General features: G+C 37.8%; 1 protein-coding gene across 1 annotated transcript in view; it reads right to left on the bottom strand.

The window, feature by feature from the left end:
* Nucleotides 1–3,242, bottom strand: part of LOC136039166 (bifunctional coenzyme A synthase-like) — a 40,468-nt gene extending 37,226 nt beyond the window's left edge. Inside the window, exon 1 of the mRNA XM_065722676.1 lies at nt 3,196–3,242. Within this exon, the coding sequence (XP_065578748.1) occupies nt 3,196–3,222 (27 nt within the window). The 5' untranslated portion in view covers nt 3,223–3,242. The remainder of the gene's footprint in view (nt 1–3,195) is intronic.
* Between the last annotated feature and the right edge of the window lie 10,623 nt (nt 3,243–13,865).

Here is a 13,865-nt window from a genome sequence, read left to right as displayed (position 1 = left end):
TTTCAGGGCGTCGCAACTTACCATGGTTCAAGGTTACCCCCTCCTCAATGCCACGCTCTTCAAATTAAAGTTTTTTAGTACTTGAAAAAAAAGCTTCTTATTCCTCTAATTAAACAATCCTTGTGTTATTAAAGAAATGGGACAATTATTCAAACTTTAGCTTAAAGAGCGAGGTATATATACGTAATAATTTCTGCTCGTTTTAAGTTTTAATGTTGCTCATTACTTTCAGCTGAAAAAATTGTTTTTTTTCACTTTATTTCTAATCATATTTTACTTAATGTCTGGAAATCCGGTTTTATGTCCAGGAAAAAGTTCCCTCTCCCCACGGAAAGATCCTCTAAACAATTCAATCCCTGTAAAAATTTACAGGTTTCTGTAGGATTTTCGTTTGGTTGTTTGAAAATCACGAAGTTGTTTCAAATTTTTTAAATTTAGGGAAGTGCAATATTTTCACAAGTATTGCCAAGTTAAGCAATAAAGCACGCTCTCGATTAATCCTGTTTCAGTCGTTAATAATCGAAACGTTACTAATACATTTGCACAGAAGTAAATCTTAATTAAATCTATATATATATAAATAAGTTGCCTGTGTGTGTGTGTCGAGTGACGTCATGTTTGTGTGTCGACTGACGTCATGTTTGTCGACTTACGTCATTATAAGGATTGAGCTGTATGCGTCATGAAATTGTTTGTCGACTGACGTCATGTTTGTCAACTGATGAAATTACATACCGGGACACCGGGACACAAATGACGACCGGGACACAGGGAATATAAATGACGACCGGGAACCTCAAAGAGAAATTACAGACTGGGACACCCGGACACAAATCACGACCGGGACACAGGGAATATAAATGACGACCGGGACATAGGGACACAACTACAACGGGGACGCCGGGGGCACAGGCGGGATATATAAATGACGACCGGGACACAGGGATTGTTCGAATAGAAATTACAGACCGGGACACAAATGACGACCGGGACACAGGGAATATAAATGACGACCGGGACACTCAAAGAGAGATTACAAACTGGGACACCGGGACACAAATGTTGCATGTTCAAGAGTCAGTAAACCTGACAATCTATTTATATGCACAGACAATGGGACAGCGAAGAATGTTGTTAGATAGACCATAAAATACGTTTAGATTCTTAATTTTGGAAAAAAAAAGATTCATATGAGCTCTGTCATGTTTATTTACATTTCAAGAGCATGAATTACATAATACCCCAGGAGTGCTTGTGATGTCATTTTATTACCAGACGGATCTCAACTTCCTCGAACATAATTTGCAACATATTAAATCTAATAGCTAGCTACGTTTTGATTCAGTGTTCCAGTGAACATATCTCTCTTGAATTGGACATCCCATTAACATTATCAAACCAGTGAGCTTTTTCAGGGAATTGTAGTCCCAGAGAATTGTAGTCCTAGTTAGTTTTTGCAATATTTGGTAAAAGATTATGGTTCCTGACCTATCTTAAAAGCCTTACTCAGCATTATAGTAGTGAGGGATAATACTAGAGAATAATTATCGAATTCTTTGAGTGATTAATTATTTTTGTCAATTTCACTAATAGGCGAGCAGAAGAGGGGGGGGGGGGTCCTGTTGCCAGTGCCGTCGTACCTACCGGGAGTGGTATCTCCCTTAAACTGCGGGAAATAAGTAGCAGGAATCTACCCTGGTCTTGCTTTTTGGTATATGAAATATTTTATCACTGAAATAACGAACACTTAATTAGGGACTTGTCTCACCCTTCGGACTGTTTTCTGGATTTACAATCGTGGCTTGATGAAACTAAAAGACGGGCACGGAAAACATGGTTTAAAATACTGTGGTAAATTTTGTTTCGAAAGCAATGCAAGAAGCAATAAAACATCAATTACACTGAAGTTTTCTTCAGAGATAACATACTGAGTGTAAAACAATTTATCCAACTGAAATCTGGCCAACTAGAATCCTATTGGAAATCAGTTAAGGTTTCAGAAAATGTCTTGTATATTGTAAAATTCTTTGCCAAATCGGCTAAATAAAAGCGTCAACTACCTACAAAAGTCATTTTTAAGCCTAACAAGTTATGCGACATGTAATTTTTTGACGTTATACGACTTACCTACACACGTCATTTTTTAGCCTACCAAAGCTACACGTCACGTCATTTTTTGACGTTATACGACTACCTACACACGTCATTTTTTAGCCTACCAAAGTTATACGACACGTCATTATTGATGTTATATGGCTACCTACACACGTCATTTTTTAGCCTACCATGGTTATAGGAAACGTCATTTTTTGACGTTATACGACTACCTAAACACGTCATTTTTTAGCCTACTAACGTTATACGACATGCGTAACAACCTGAGTAAATGATATGTGTCGTTTTGAAGGCTTCATGGAACGGGTGAATAAAGGTGACGAACAGTTTTTTACTAAAACCAGTTTCTGGATCGAACCAAACACCCCCACAAAGCTGTCTTACCCTGTAGTTGCTACAAACCCTCCTTCGCTGAAATCGGTACTGCAAAGTCTAATAGCGGGTTGTGAGAAAGGTGAACAATCTGGGAAATCCCGCATTTTCAAGCGGTATTTCCCAAGCAGAGATGCCCTTGATACTGTCACAAAAATGCCGATCATAATTGACTTTGACACTTCAGAATACAAGAATTTATTTATCTCCCAGAAAGTTGCTTCAATGGTTATGAAATCGGCCACATGCCTACATACTATAAAAAGGCCAAGAAACACGGCCATTCCCCCCTCAAAGTTTCAACAGAGCAGAAAAAGAAATCCCGTGCCAGAACCCGATTCACCTTTTGAACTGTCAAAGCACCAAACACACGCGCCACCATCCTAACTGCCCCTAAAACAAAAGTATGAAGCCGACAGGCCAACCTGTTTAAACTGGTTGAGGCTTATATTAAAAATGCTTCGTATCATGGAGCCTAAAAATTAGCCTCAATGTAAAATTCGCCGTAGTCAAGAAACTTTGCCTTAGTAGAGGAATTATATGCACATAAGAATATTTCCTCTCTACTGACAGTATGAAACTACTCGATATAGTACCCACAAGTGACAGTTGATATCGCATGTGCTCCACTATATTTCTGTGAAAAAACCCTAAATACAAGGGCACCCATAAGGTGGACTTGCTACAATAACAAATAGGCATACTAACTAGGAACTGTTTGCAAAAGCTGACCATTTCCTTACACTGAAAGTGGACATGTGCTAACAAGTGACAGTGGACATCGCATGTGCTCCACTATGTTTCTGTGAAAAAAAAACAAAAAAAAAAAACCTAAAAACAAGGGCACCCATAAGGTGGACCTGCTACAATAATAAATAGGCATACTAACTAGGAACTGTTTGCAAAAGCTGACCATTTCCTTAAACTGAAAGTGGACATGTGCTCACAAGTGACAGTGGACATCGCATGTGCTCCACTATATTTCTGCGAAAAAAAAACCCATAAAAACAAAGGCACCCATAAGGTGGACATGCTACAATAATAAATAGGCATACTGACTAGGAACTGTTTGCAAAAGCTGTCCATTTCCTGGCACTGAAAGTGGACATGTGCTCACAAGTGACAGTGGACATCGCATGTGCTCCACTATGTTTCTGTGAAAAAAAACCCCTAAAAACAAGGGCACCCATAAGGTGGACCTGCTACAATAATAAATAGGCATACTAACTAGGAAATGTTTGCAAAAGCTGACCATTTCCTTGCACTGAAAGTGGACATGTGCTCACAAGTGACAGTGGACATCGCATGTGCTCCACTATATTTCTGCGAAAAAAAAACCCATAAAAACAAAGGCACCCATAAGGTGGACATGCTACAATAATAAATAGGCATACTGACTAGGAACTGTTTGCAAAAGCTGACCATTTCCTTACACTGAAAGTGGACATGTGCTCACAAGTGACAGTGGATATCGCATGTGCTCCACTATGTTTCTGTGAAAAAAAACTGAAAACAAGGGTACCCATAAGGTGGACATGCTACCATAATAAATAGGCATAATAACTAGGAACTGTTTTCAAAAGCTGACCATTTCCTTGCACTGAAAGTGGACATGTGCTCACAAGTGACAGTGGACATCGCATGTGCTCCACTATATTTCTGTGAAAAAACCATAAAAATAAGGGCACCCATAAGGTGGATCTGCTACAATAATAAATAGGCATACTAACTAGGAATTGTTTGCAAAAGCTGGCCATTTCCTGGCACTGAAAGTGGACATGTGCTCACGTACGACAGTGGATATCGCATGTACTCCACTATATTTCTGTGAAAAAAAACCCTAAAAACAAGGGCACCCATAAGATGGACCTGCTACAATAATAAATAGGCATACTAACTAAGAAATGTTTGCAAAAGCTGACCATTTCCTTGCACTGAAAGTGGACATGTGCTCACAAGTGACAGGGGACATCGCATGTGCTCCACTATATTTCTGTGAAAAAAAACCCTAAAAACAAGGGTACCCATAAGGTGGACATGCTACAATAATAAATAGGCATACTGACTAGGAACTGTTTGCAAAAGCTGGCCATTTCCTGGCACTGAAAGTGGACATGTGCTCACGTACGACAGTGGATATCGCATGTACTCCACTATATTCTGTGAAAAAAAAACCCTAAAAACAAGGGCACCCATAAGATGGACCTGCTACAATAATAAAAAGGCATACTAACTAGGACTGTTTTCAAAAACTAACCATTTCCTTACACTGAAAGTGGACATGTGCTCACGTACGACAGTGGACATTGCATGTGCTCCACTATGTTTCTGTGAAAAAAAAACCTAAAAACAAGGGCACCCATAAGATGGACCTGCTACAATAATAAATAGGCATACTAACTAAGAAATGTTTGCAAAAGCTGACCATTTCCTTGCACTGAAAGTGGACATGTGCTCACAAGTGACAGTGGACATCGCATGTGCTCCACTATATTTCTGTGAAAAAAAAACCTAAAAACAAGGACACCCATAAGATGGACCTGCTACAATATTAAATAGGCATACTAACTAGGAAATGTTTGCAAAAGCTGACCATTTCCTTGCACTGAAAGTGGACATGTGCTCACAAGTGACAGTGGACATCGCATGTGCTCCACTATATTTCTGTGAAAAAAAAACCCTAAAAACAAGGGTACTCATAAGGTGGACATGCTACAATAATAAATAGGCATACTGACTAGGAACTGTTTGCAAAAGCTGACCATTTCCTGGCACTGAAAGTGGACATGTGCTCACGTACGACAGTGGACATCGCATGTGCTCCACTATGTTTCTGTGAAAAAAAACTAAAAACAAGGGCACCCATAAGATGGACCCGCTACAATAATAAATATGCATACTAACTAGGAACTGTTTGCAAAAGCTGACCATTTCCTGGCACTGAAATTGGACATGTGCTCACGTACGACAGTGGACATCGCATGTGCTCCACTATGTTTCTGTGAAAAAAAAAAAACCCTAAAAACAAGGGCACCCATAAGATGGACCTGCTACAATAATAAATAGGCATACTAACTAGGAGCTGTTTTCAAAAACTGACCATTTCCTTGCACTGAAAGTGGACATGTGCTCACGTACGACAGTGGACATCGCATGTGCTCCACTATGTTTCTGTGAAAAAAAACCTAAAAACAAGGGCACCCGTAAGATGCACCTGCTACAATAATAAATAGGCATACTAACTAGGAACTGTTTGCAAAAACTGACCATTTCCTTGCACTGAAAGTGGACATGTGCTCACGTACGACAGTGGACATCGCAAGTGCTCCACAATGTTTCTGTGAAAAAAAAAAACCTAAAAACAAGGGCACCCATAAGATGGACCTGCTACAATAATAAATAGGCATACTAACTAGGAACTGTTTGCAAAAACTGACCATTTCCTTGCACTGAAAGTGGACATGTGCTCACGTACGACAGTGGACATCGCATGTGCTCCACTATGTTTCTGTGAAAAAAAAACCTAAAAACAAGGGCACCCATAAGATGGACCTGCTACAATAATAAATAGGCATACTAACTAGGAACTATTTGCAAAAACTGACCATTTCCTTGCACTGAAAGTGGACATGTGCTCACGTACGACAGTGGACATCGCATGTGCTCCACTATGTTTCTGTGAAAAAAAAAACTAAAAACAAGGGCACCCATAAGGTGGACCTGCTACAATAATAAATAGGCATACTAACTAGGAACTGTTTGCAAAAACTGACCATTTCCTTGCACTGAAAGTGGACATGTGCTCACGTACGACAGTGGACATCGCATGTGCTCCACTATATTTCTGTGAAAAAAAAAACAACCTAAAAACAAGGGCACCCGTAAGGTGGATCTGCTACAATAGTAAATGGGCATACTAACTAGGATCTGTTTACAAAAGCTGACCGTTTCCTTGCACTGAAAGTGGACATGTGCTCACGTACGACAGCGGACATCGCATGTGCTCCACTATGTTTCTGTGAAAAAAAAAACCTAAAAACAATGGCACCCATAAGATGGACCCGCTACAATAATAAATATGCATACTAACTAGGAACTGTTTTCAAAAACTGACCATTTCCTTGCACTGAAAGTGGACATGTGCTTACAAGTGACAGTGGATATCGCATGTACTCCACTATATTTCTGTGAAAAAAAAAACCTAAAAACAAGGGCACCCATAAGATGGACCTGCTACAATAATATATAGGCATACTAACTAGGAACTGTTTTCAAAAACTGACCATTTCCTTACACTGAAAGTGGACATGTGCTCACGTACGACAGTGGACATCGCATGTGCTCCACTAAGTTTCTGTAAAAAAAAAAACCTAAAAACAAGGGCACCCATAAGATGGACCTGCTACAATAACAAATAGGCATACTAACTAGGAACTGTTGTCAAAAACTGACCATTTCCTTGCACTGAAAGTGGACATGTGCTCACGTACGACAGTGGACACCGCATGTGCTCCACTATGTTTCTGTGAAAAAAAAAAACAACTAAAAACAAGGGCACCCATAAGATGGACCCGCTACAATAATAAATATGCCTACTAACTAGCAACTGTTTGCAAATGCTGACCATTTCCTTACACTGAAAGTGGACATGTGCTCATAAGTGACAGTGGAGACATCGCATGTGCTCCACTATGTTTCTGTGAAAAAAAAAACCCTAAAAACAAGGGCACCCATAAGATGGACCTGCTACAATATTAAATAGGCATACTAACTAGGAAATGTTTGCAAAAGCTGACCATTTCCTTGCACTGAAAGTGGACATGTGCTCACAAGTGACAGTGGATATCGCATGTACTCCACTATATTTCTGTGAAATAAAAACCCTAAAAACAAGGGCACCCATAAGATGGACCTGCTACAATAATAAATAGACATACTAACTAGGAACTATTTTCAAAAACTGACCATTTCCTTACACTAAAAGTGGATATGTGCTCACGTACGACAGTGGACATCGCATGTGCTCCACTATGTTTCTGTGAAAAAAAAAACCTAAAAACAAGGGCACCCATAAAATGGACCTGCTACAATATTAAATGGGCATACTAACTAGGAACTGTTTGCAAAAGCTGACCGTTTCCTTGCACTGAAAGTGGACATGTGCTCACAAGTGACAGTGGATATCGCATGTACTCCACTATATTTCTGTGAAAAAAAAACCCTAAAAACAAGGGCACCCATAAGATGGACCTGCTACAATAATAAATAGGCATACTAACTAGGAACTGTTTTCAAAAGCTGACCATTTCCTTACACTGAAAGTGGACATGTGCTCACGTACGACAGTGGACATCGCATGTGCTCCACTATGTTTCTGTGAAAAAAAAACCCTAAAAACAAGGACACTCATAAGATGGACCTGCTACAATAATAAATAGGCATACTAACTAGGAACTGTTTGCAAAAACTGACTATTTCCTTGCAATGAAAGTGGACATGTGCTCACGTACGACAGTGGACATCGCATGTGCTCCTCTATGTTTCTGTGAAAAAAAAAACAACCTAAAAACAAGGGCACCCATAAGATGGACCTGCTACAATAATAAATAGGCATACTAACTAGGAACTGTTTGCAAAAGCTGACCATTTCCTTGCACTGAAAGTGGACTTGTGCTCACGTACTACAGTGGACATCGCATGTGCTCCACTATGTTTCTGTGAAAAAAAAACCTAAAAAAAGGGCACCCATAAGATGGACCTGCTACAATAATAAATAGGCATACTAACTAGGAACTGTTTGCAAAAACCGACCATTTCCTTGCACTGGAAGTGGACATGTGCTCACGTACGACAGTGGACATCGCATGTGCTCCACTATGTTTCTGTGAAAAAAAAACCATAAAAACAAGAGTACCCATAAGGTGGACCTGCTACAATAATAAATAGGCATAGTCTACTAACTAGGTTCTGTTTGCTTGTACTGAAATTTCCTTGCACTGAAAGGGGACGACATTGTCATTGTGAATGTGTACCTGCTGAAAAACTAAAGAGAGATAAGTTTTAAAAAGACAAAACGGAATTTGTGCTAGCATACAAGAAATTGGAAAAATGTGGGATTGAAATTAGAGCCTCGCATCTCCATTGGGTGTTGTTGGAGGACTTTAATTGTGGCTTGTTAAAAATTGATAATTCACGTACGGCTCTGCTTCTTAGCCTGATTCCAAATGAAAGTGCTCTTCCACTCAAATTTGCTAATTTTATATATATATTATATATGTATAATATAATTATAACAACATATGATTTTATATTTTATATTTATACACCCCTCGAGATCATTGTCTAGCCTTGATCACATGCTTGTTTCCAGTAGTATTGCCATCCGTGCAGTAAGTATAACTGTGCTTAATGATTTTGTCGTCTCCAATCATTTGCCATTGTCTTTTAGTATTTTCAGTATTTTCCGAGAGGGAACTTTTTGGGGGAAGGGGGAAGCCTAACACCACCGATTTAAATCTTTCGTCATGTTGGCGGTGATTAGTTTAATTATTTTTGTGCTAAAGTGTGCAAATGCTATGTCACAAATTCCAAGTGGTCACAGTACGAAGTCGCTAGAGTCACTCGAGAGTACTCTTCCTCCATTTTATCTTTTCATGTTGCATTAGTTGTTCCTTATACAGTTGTTCCATTATACAGTAGCAGTAGTAGTATTAGGAAAAATAACAATGGTAGAAGTGTAATAATATGCATATTACCTTGCTGTCAATTGATCTTCCCGTTTAAGTATTCTCCGAAAGTTCCAACTAAAATACCCAAATCCATTCTTTAGACAAGTCCTTTTGACAATATGCATGCACACAGTGTTTTGATTTATTTTTTACATCTTTAGGCCGAAAATGACTGGACCGAGTATAAGACAACAAACCTATAATTTTAACACTGGGACTGGGAGGAATATTGTTTGGTTAATTTGAAAAATTGATGTCTAACTGCAAAACAGGATATTTTCAAAAGATGTGAGGAAAATTCTAAGAAGTCCACCATTGCCTCTTTCAAAATCTCTTACATGCTGGCAAAAAAGAAGACACCTTTCATTGGTAGTGGGTTGTTTAAAGAACTATTTTTTTATTGATGTGGACTTTCTAAAAAAATCTATCTCTCTTCACAGGTGGGACACAGGGACACAACTACAATGGCGCGTAACTAATATGGCGCGTAACGACTTACGCGCGCGGGGGGCTAGGGGGGTGGCGCGAAGCGCCCCACCAACTAGGTGTTGGGGTGGCGCTTGACACAAATCACGACCGGGACACAGGGAATATAAATGACGACCGGGACACAGGGACACAACTACAACGGGGACGCCGGGGGCACAGGCGGGATATATAAATGACGACCGGGACACAGGGATTGTTTGAATAAAAATTACAGACCGGGACACCGGGACACAAATGACGACCGGGACACAGGGAATATAAATTACGACCGGGACACTCAAAGAGAAATTACAAACTGGGACACCGGGACACAAATGACGACCGGGACACAGGGAATATAAATGACGACCGGGACACAGGGACACATCATTAGAATAATGAGGTATAGATCTGAATACGGATTGTTTTTCCCATGGACAATCATATGTTGCATGTTCAAGAGTCAGTAAACCTGACAATCTATTTATATGCATAGACAATGGGACAGCGAAGAATGTTGTATATTCGCATGTTTTACGCAGTTAAAAACACACACACACACACACATATATATATATATATATATATATATATATATATATTCACAGGTGGGACACAGGGACACAACTACAATGGCGCGTAACTAATATGGCGCGTACCGATTTACGCGCGCGGGGGGGCTTGGGGGGGGGCGCGAAGCGCCCCACCAACAGCTAGTTATAAATAATTTGACAGATTGTTTTTATGTCAATATGTCCCTTTAATCTCATGGCTCCTAGTTAGAATCAGATTTCTGTTTCAGGCAAGACTCTTTTTGAGCTAATTAAACCAGTGGACGAACGAATCGAGGATGTGAAGAAGTTTTTAAAATTGATCGCACCGTCACTTTGTACAAAAATTGTGCCAATTTATGATCCATTTGGACCATCTATTTCTGATCCTGACCTAGAAGTAACTCATTTTTTTCTACTGTAGTCAATACCATATGTAGAGTTTACTAGTAGATTATAATTTCAATAGTTAAAATTTCAGATATTTCCTAAGGATATTTCACTTCAGATAAAAGGAAAGAAATGAAATATGTTTTATTCGTCATTCTTAGGAGCATGAAAATACGTTTGATTTTGTAAGATCTGGACTTGAACCTATAATTTGCCTGCGTTTGACGCTCTAAGTTAACTGTCTGGATTAGCCCTTTTTATCACTGATCAGTTGAAGCTCAATTTGCTTCTCCGCTTTTATCATTCGATTCAGATTTAATTCGAATTTATTTTTCAGCTTCTTCATTAAGTTTAAAAATAACTCACCGCCGTCGTATTGGTACAAGTTGCATTGTTTTAGATGAAAAATTTTCTAACATACGAAAATTTTGTAGATCTATGTTTTTAAAATTATTTTCACGCGATTCTGTCTTTTTCAGTCTTATCTTCTAAAGTTTTAAAATCTTAAAGTTTTGAATTTTCTGTTTTATAAAGTCTAGTTGCATAAATTTGAAAATGGAATACCGAATTTTTAAGAGTCGGGAATTGTTTTACATAAAAGGGGGTTGTTAACGAAATTCGAAAAAAAGTGAAAATTTTGAAAATCATGAATTTTAAAGTAGAAAGACTTTACTTGAAGAATGGGAAGTTTAAATTCTGAAATTCTTAAAAGCTGGAAGTTTTATATATGAAAGCAGTTTTTCTATTGCGATTGGAATAAAGTAGAAATTGCTACCAAAAGTGGAAAAAAAAATAAGTAATAAGTGTTTACTTGAAGAAATGTGAATTTGAGACAATTAAATTCTTAAGAAGTTGAAATTTCTGACATAAAAATGTTTTGTCGAAATTCTGAAAAAGTAAGAAATGTGAAAAATTTAATAAATTATGAAGTAGAAAGGTATTACTTGAAGTTGTAATATTTAAACCCCAGAATTCTTAAAAGTTGAAATTTTTTACATTAATAAGGTTTTTTGCTGCTGCAATTTAAAAATGTGAAAACTTAAAATTATGAACGGAAGGGTGCGTTGCAGATCCAGCGTTATTGCTATTAATACTTTCTACTCTTACTCTTTCTTATTTCTCTTTCTTACTTCTTACTTCTTATTATTATTTCTATAATTATTACTTTCTTTATGAAGGATAAAAAGTGGGTCACCTGTGTTGATAGGATAGTGTACCATGTATGGAATGGGAAAAAATCGGGCTAAATAATTAAAAGGAAGGGTTTTAAATATTTTTCGGGGAAACATAAAGATATAGGAGTGTACGGAAATCTAAAAAAAAAAAATTAGAAAGAATCAAAATAAGAAAAAGGGAATTAGGAAAAATTTGGTTAAAATAAATAAATGTGAGTGTTTGAAACATTTTTTGGGGAAAGAGAAAGGTATAAGGGTGTACATAAATCCAAAAAATTTGAAAACTAATTCAAGCCTCAAGAAAAAGTTAATTCTATGACCAGCCCTTCACTTGGGATCCAATTCATGCTTCAGTGTGAGAGAAAAACTCCTTTTCCGCTCTTAATAAGGCGTGCAAAATAATTGACGTATACATATTTATTTTGAGCGAGTTTCATCAATTGAAGTCGGAACTATTTTGGAGAAGCTGAAATGGTGTCTTTATTTTTGCGAGATGATCATGAATGCAATACTTGTACTGGAGTATATCGACCTTAGTTCATGGTACTACAGTATGCCACTTCGATTCTTGACTTACTGGAGCACGGAGTGCCACGGAGTGTTTTTTAAATGTATTTTAGTATAAGGAACAACTAATGCAACATGAAAAGATAAAATGGAGGAAGAGTACTCTCGAGTGACTCTAGCGACTTCGTACTGTGACCACTTGGAATTTGTGACATAGCATTTGCACACTTTAGCACAAAAATAATTAAACTAATCACCGCCAACATGACGAAAGATTTAAATCGGTGGTGTTAGGCTTCCCCCTTCCCCCAAAAAGTTCCCTCTCGGAAAATACTGAAAATACTAAAAGACAATGGCAAATGATTGGAGACGACAAAATCATTAAGCACAGTTATACTTACTGCACGGATGGCAATACTACTGGAAACAACCATGTGATCAAGGCTAGACAATGATCTTGAGGGGTGTATAAATATAAAATATAAAATCATATGTTGTTATAATTATATTATACATATATAATATATATAAAATTAGCAAATTTGAGTGGAAGAGCACTTCCATTTGGAATCAGGCTAAGAAGCAGAGCCGTACGTGAATTATCAATTTTTAACAAGTCACAATTAAAGTCCTCCAACAACACCCAATGGAGATGCGAGTCTCTAATTTCAATCCCTCATTTTTCCAATTTCTTGTATGCTAGCACAAATTCTGTTTTGTCTTTTTAGAACTTATCTCTCTTTAGTTTTTCAGCAGGTACACATTCACAATGACAATGTCGTCCCCTTTCAGTGCAAGGAAATTTCAGTACAAGCAAACAGAACCTAGTTAGTAGACTATGCCTATTTATTATTGTAGCAGGTCCACCTTATGGGTACTCTTGTTTTTATGGGTTTTTTTTCACAGAAATTATAGTGGAGCACATGCGATGTCCACTGTCGTACGTGAGCACATGTCCACTTTCAGTGTAAGGAAATGGTCAGCTTTTGCAAACAGTTCCTAGTTAGTATGCCTATTTATTATTTTAGCAGGTCCATCTTATGGGTGCCCTTGTTTTTAGGTTGTTTTTTTCACAGAAACATAGTGGAGCCCATGCGATGTCCACTGTAGCCCAAGAGCTTGGATCTCAGAATTGCCAACTTTTTATTGATTGCAAATTATGCCTTATAGAAATTGGTATCAATTTAGTACTGTACTACAATAATCCCTTCCCCCTCCCATAGATTTTTTAAAAGAAATTTTGGTGTATTTTCATTTAAAAATGTCTTTTTATGGTATTGGTGTAAAAAATAAAAAAAATGTAAATTTTTCCCCCTCTAAATGCTGAGAAACACATTTTGCCAGGGTCTAGAAAATTTTTCTAGAGCCTTAATTTTGGAAAATTATCATATGAGCAATATCATATTTATCATAACTTTTCAAGAAAATAAATTACATCACCCCCCCCCGCCCCATTAGTGATTTTGTCATTTTTAGTATCTAGGTTGCAAGCAAGGTTACAAAATAAATATAGCTAAGTTTAAAATACCAGGTGTAATAATTGTATTTGCAAAATGCAT

This window comes from Artemia franciscana, chromosome 19 (genome assembly GCF_032884065.1).
Source record: "Artemia franciscana chromosome 19, ASM3288406v1, whole genome shotgun sequence".
NCBI classification, from domain to species: Eukaryota; Metazoa; Arthropoda; class Branchiopoda; order Anostraca; family Artemiidae; genus Artemia; species Artemia franciscana.
The sequence above is the reverse complement of the archived record's forward strand: the minus strand, read 5'-3'. Positions and strand labels throughout refer to the sequence as shown.